Here is a 4,443-nt window from a genome sequence, read left to right on the forward strand (position 1 = left end):
TTCCGGGCCACTAATCCCGCCCATTTCATACTTTATTCGGGTTCCATCCAGCCCGCTGTTTCTGTCGTGTGTGTACGCTGGCTGATGACGTGTGCTGATAGATCCGCTGACCGGTGCTCGCTAGCTAGCCGCTAGACTGCAGGGGACCATCATCAGAGGGACACCATGGCCAGTGAGTCGTCATGTTTTTTTTTTTTTTACTTTACTTCGAGTCTACTAAAAAGGATTTTAATGCATTCTGTAGCTGTAAACAACTGCTATTTTAAAAATAACAGTTTAGCTTCAGTGCTACATTCATTCATTACAGATTAGCAACTGTATTTTACTGTTAGAATGGCATGTTCTTCATTGTTGTATTGTCCAGTTTACAAAAACACGCACTCTGTTTATTTTGTTGTCTAAAATGTGACTTTAATGGTTACATTTGTAATTGCACTGATTTTATAAAGCGACCGTAGCCAGCTAACGTTAGTACTTGGTCAATAAACTAGCATGGTCACAAATGCATTTGCTGTTTATTTTCATTGCATAGACGTATGCTTTTTGAACTTGTAATATATTGCACATAACAAGTAATTTATTTAGTACATAATTAAAATATAACGCTAACTTCATCTGCTAACGTCGATCATTGTAAATCATTATCTTTGTTTTGAAGCGTGATTTGTTTTAGTTTCATGCATGCATTTAATGGACAGATGTCACTGTGTGATCGTGTGATTTTGGTCGGAGTGTTCTTCTTGGAATGAATGTTGACGTTGCAAGAGACACAGATTCAAGTAACTTGTTTGAACTCCAGAACCTCTAAAGCCACGTCGCCTGAATCACCAAGACCTCTTAGGATACGTTGTCCTGTTTTCTCAAGTTAGGCATAAGAACTGTAAACTTAAGTGCATTTCTCTTCTGTTTCAGTTAAATTTTTAGAGGTGATAAAGCCATTCTGTGCGGTTTTACCTGAGATCCAGAAACCAGAGAGGAGGGTATGCAGTTTGGTCACATCAACCGTTTGCTTTACTTGTTCTTGTGGCGCTTCAGTGATACTAACTCTTTGAATGCTTCCCCACAGATTCAGTTCAGAGAAAAAGTGTTATGGACTGCAATCACCCTGTTCATCTTTCTGGTGTGCTGCCAGGTATGTTCACTCTTATTTAAACTCCTGAGCTCTCTGAAGTGCTGTAAACTGTTGATGATCAGCAAAATCATTCTTGTGCATTTATAAACTTCTCAAACCAAACATTACCATGTTTGGATGTGCTTTATTTGCTTTAGGAGACCGTAAACTTTGTTTGAATGATCTCCTATGCTCTCTGTCCTCCAGATTCCCCTCTTTGGAATCATGTCTTCAGACTCAGCAGATCCCTTTTACTGGATGAGAGTGATCCTGGCATCCAACAGAGGTGCGTATATCTGAATCAGCAGTGCAAGACAGTGATATTGAATCAGTCATCACGTTGATTAATGAATAACAGTTGCACAGTATTATATCGTTTAATTTAATTAACTTTCATTCAATTTTCATTTCAATTTATCTGCCATAAACAATCTGTGCTTGTTTGATTGTCAATAAATAATTCAAAATTAATATTTACTCCAAATCCACTCAATTATATGTAATATTTGGTATGCACAATTTTGTGTTTTATATTAGTCATTGACCTTTGGAAAATGCCATATATGCCAACCATTAGATTGTTTAAAAGTTTAATTAAAGTTTAACAATGTGTGTTTCAGGTACTCTGATGGAGTTAGGTATCTCTCCCATTGTGACATCTGGTCTGATCATGCAGCTGCTGGCTGGAGCTAAAATCATTGAGGTTGGAGACACACCTAAAGATAGAGCACTCTTCAACGGAGCTCAGAAACGTAAGATATGTTATAACATTCTATTATATGATTCTCATGCATGCAGGATAATATCATGGCTTATTACGCAGCACTCTGGAATTCTTGATTCTGATTGGTCAATTGTGGAATTGTGTGTGTGTGTGTGTGTGTGTGTGTGTGTGTGTGTCTATATATATATACTCTCTAAGTCGTGGCCTAATGGTTAGAGAGTCGGACTCGTAACCCAAAGGTTGCAGGTAGGGATGCACCGATACTGGTATCGGTATCGGGCCCGATACTGGTCTCCTGTACTCGTACTCGTACTCGTTAAAATGCCCCGATACCAAACGCCGATACCACACAGCATGTGATAAGCGCCATATTCAAACAAAGAAACACCAACAACAGAACAACAGACAGCAGAAAGGAGTTAAGGATGTCTACTACGAAGTATATGTATGCAATGAATATAACGTTAAACATTCAGTATTAACGCCTGTATAGCTGATGTGCGCGAGCTGATAAACAAAGCACGCTGAGTATATATATATATATATATATATATGTATGTGTATATGTATTGAATGTGGCACTCCCCTGACTCTGTTAAGTGACTTCATTGGTTGAAACTAATGGAATGGTCTAATGCAGCTTCCAGTGCAATACTCTTGTGGGAAACCCATCTTAATGTCATCATTGCATTTGTTTTTGTAAGACATCTAACTGTTAGATCTTTCCACCAGTCTTTGGCATGATCATCACCATTGGCCAATCTATCGTGTATGTGATGACTGGCATGTATGGAGACCCTTCAGAAATGGGTGCTGGAGTCTGCCTCCTCATCATCATCCAGGTTAATTCACATTCTTTATAGTCACCTGTGCATGAAATATTTAGGCATTTTAGTAGTGATAAACATATATATTTATTCAGCCGATAACGTTCCCTGCTTGGCTATTTAACAGAAGCATTTGGCTCCAACCAAATCTCCTGACACCATTATGAATGGATAATGCACATATTCTGTTTTCAGTCATTAATATTGTGCATTGTGTACATTTAATTTTAGTACTCTTTATTCTATATACTATCATTGACAACGACCATTTAAAAACATATTGGATCTATATTTGCCTTATTGTGGAATCATTTTTGTTATCTCTAGCTTCCTTCAAGTTATTGGTTATCACTGTTGGTTGCTAAATAACCTGTAATTTCACAAGACTTTGACCTGTCTTAACGGAGTGACCTTTGCAGGCATTGTTCAAATAATCTTGTGTGTTTGTATTCGCATCTGCTATCTACGCAAATGAGCCTCATTATAAAAAGACCGATTGATCAACATTTTGGATCTCGTCAGTCTTATCTTGTGATTTGCTTTGTGAAGAACATTATCCTTTTGTTGAAAACACCTTCCTTTAGTTAATTATGCTATACTTGATCAGTTAATATTGATTTGTATACTCTCTCTAGTTGTTTGTGTCCGGTCTGATCGTGTTGCTGCTGGATGAGTTGCTGCAGAAGGGTTACGGTTTGGGCTCTGGTATTTCTCTCTTCATCGCCACCAACATCTGTGAAACAATAGTATGGAAGGCGTTCAGTCCAACCACAGTCAACACGGGAAGAGGTTTGTGTTCAGGATGCAGCATCTTGTTTTGAACCATTCTGTGGTGTCTTAAGTGATGCTGACTGAAATTTGTTTGTGTACGTGCAGGTACAGAGTTTGAAGGAGCCATTATTGCTCTGTTCCACCTGTTGGCCACTCGTACTGATAAAGTGCGAGCACTGAGAGAGGCCTTCTACAGACAGAACCTGCCCAACCTCATGAACCTCATTGCTACAGTCTTCGTCTTTGCAGTGGTCATATACTTTCAGGTTAGTGGGTTATTGCATAAAGGTGTGGTCATATTAGCAAAAGAAGTTCCATAGTGTAGTAGGGCTGTCAAAAAAAAAAAATCTAATTTTGAATATTCGTCGAATTTAAAATAAAAATCCACATTCCACCAATTTTAGGTGTACATCAGGCAGCCTTATCAGTGGTGCACGAAATGCGACGACAATGTAAGTGTCATTGCATTTTAACCCTTTAGGCGCCAGGGTTTTTTGGAAAAAATGCTGGATTTTGACATCAAGATTTCAAAAGCTTGTGGCTTGAAAAGGCTTAAAGATAGAGATCTACAGTAAATTAGAAAAATGTTGGGCATGACCGAAAGTTTATGTGGGGTGTAAATATACTCATCTAATTTGCATATGACGTCATCAGGGGGCGGCCATCTTGAATTTCATAATATTCAGGAAATAGTAGATATTGAATTGATGTTTGAACTTATTTGCATGTTTTTTGTTGTTGTCTTTTTATCCTCATTCCAAATTATCAGAAAAGAGGAAACCAACAATAAAATAGGAGAAAGTACTAAATTATTACCATATTACAATACTATATAGTAGTAAAACACATGTGAACAGTAGCCTACTTTTTGATCAGTTCATCAGTAATATTCAGGAAATAGTAGATATTGAATTGATGTTTGAACTTATTTACATGTTTTTTTTTTACTTTTTATCCTCATTGCAAACGATCAGAAAAGAGGAAACCAACAATAAAATAGGAGAAAGTAC

General features: G+C 37.6%; 1 protein-coding gene across 1 annotated transcript in view; it reads left to right on the forward strand.

Moving 5' to 3' along the window:
- LOC107657870 (protein transport protein Sec61 subunit alpha-like 2) overlaps positions 1 to 4,443 on the forward strand; it is a 10,877-nt gene continuing 6,434 nt past the window's right edge. Inside the window, exons 1-8 of the mRNA XM_016446150.1 lie at positions 1 to 172; positions 913 to 980; positions 1,067 to 1,132; positions 1,319 to 1,397; positions 1,732 to 1,863; positions 2,568 to 2,677; positions 3,298 to 3,451; positions 3,539 to 3,699. Coding sequence (XP_016301636.1) covers positions 166 to 172; positions 913 to 980; positions 1,067 to 1,132; positions 1,319 to 1,397; positions 1,732 to 1,863; positions 2,568 to 2,677; positions 3,298 to 3,451; positions 3,539 to 3,699 — 777 coding nt within the window. The 5' untranslated portion in view covers positions 1 to 165. The remainder of the gene's footprint in view (positions 173 to 912; positions 981 to 1,066; positions 1,133 to 1,318; positions 1,398 to 1,731; positions 1,864 to 2,567; positions 2,678 to 3,297; positions 3,452 to 3,538; positions 3,700 to 4,443) is intronic.

This window comes from Sinocyclocheilus anshuiensis, unplaced genomic scaffold (assembly GCF_001515605.1).
Source record: "Sinocyclocheilus anshuiensis isolate Anshui unplaced genomic scaffold, SAMN03320099.WGS_v1.1 scaffold2171, whole genome shotgun sequence".
Classification (NCBI taxonomy): domain Eukaryota; kingdom Metazoa; phylum Chordata; class Actinopteri; order Cypriniformes; family Cyprinidae; genus Sinocyclocheilus; species Sinocyclocheilus anshuiensis.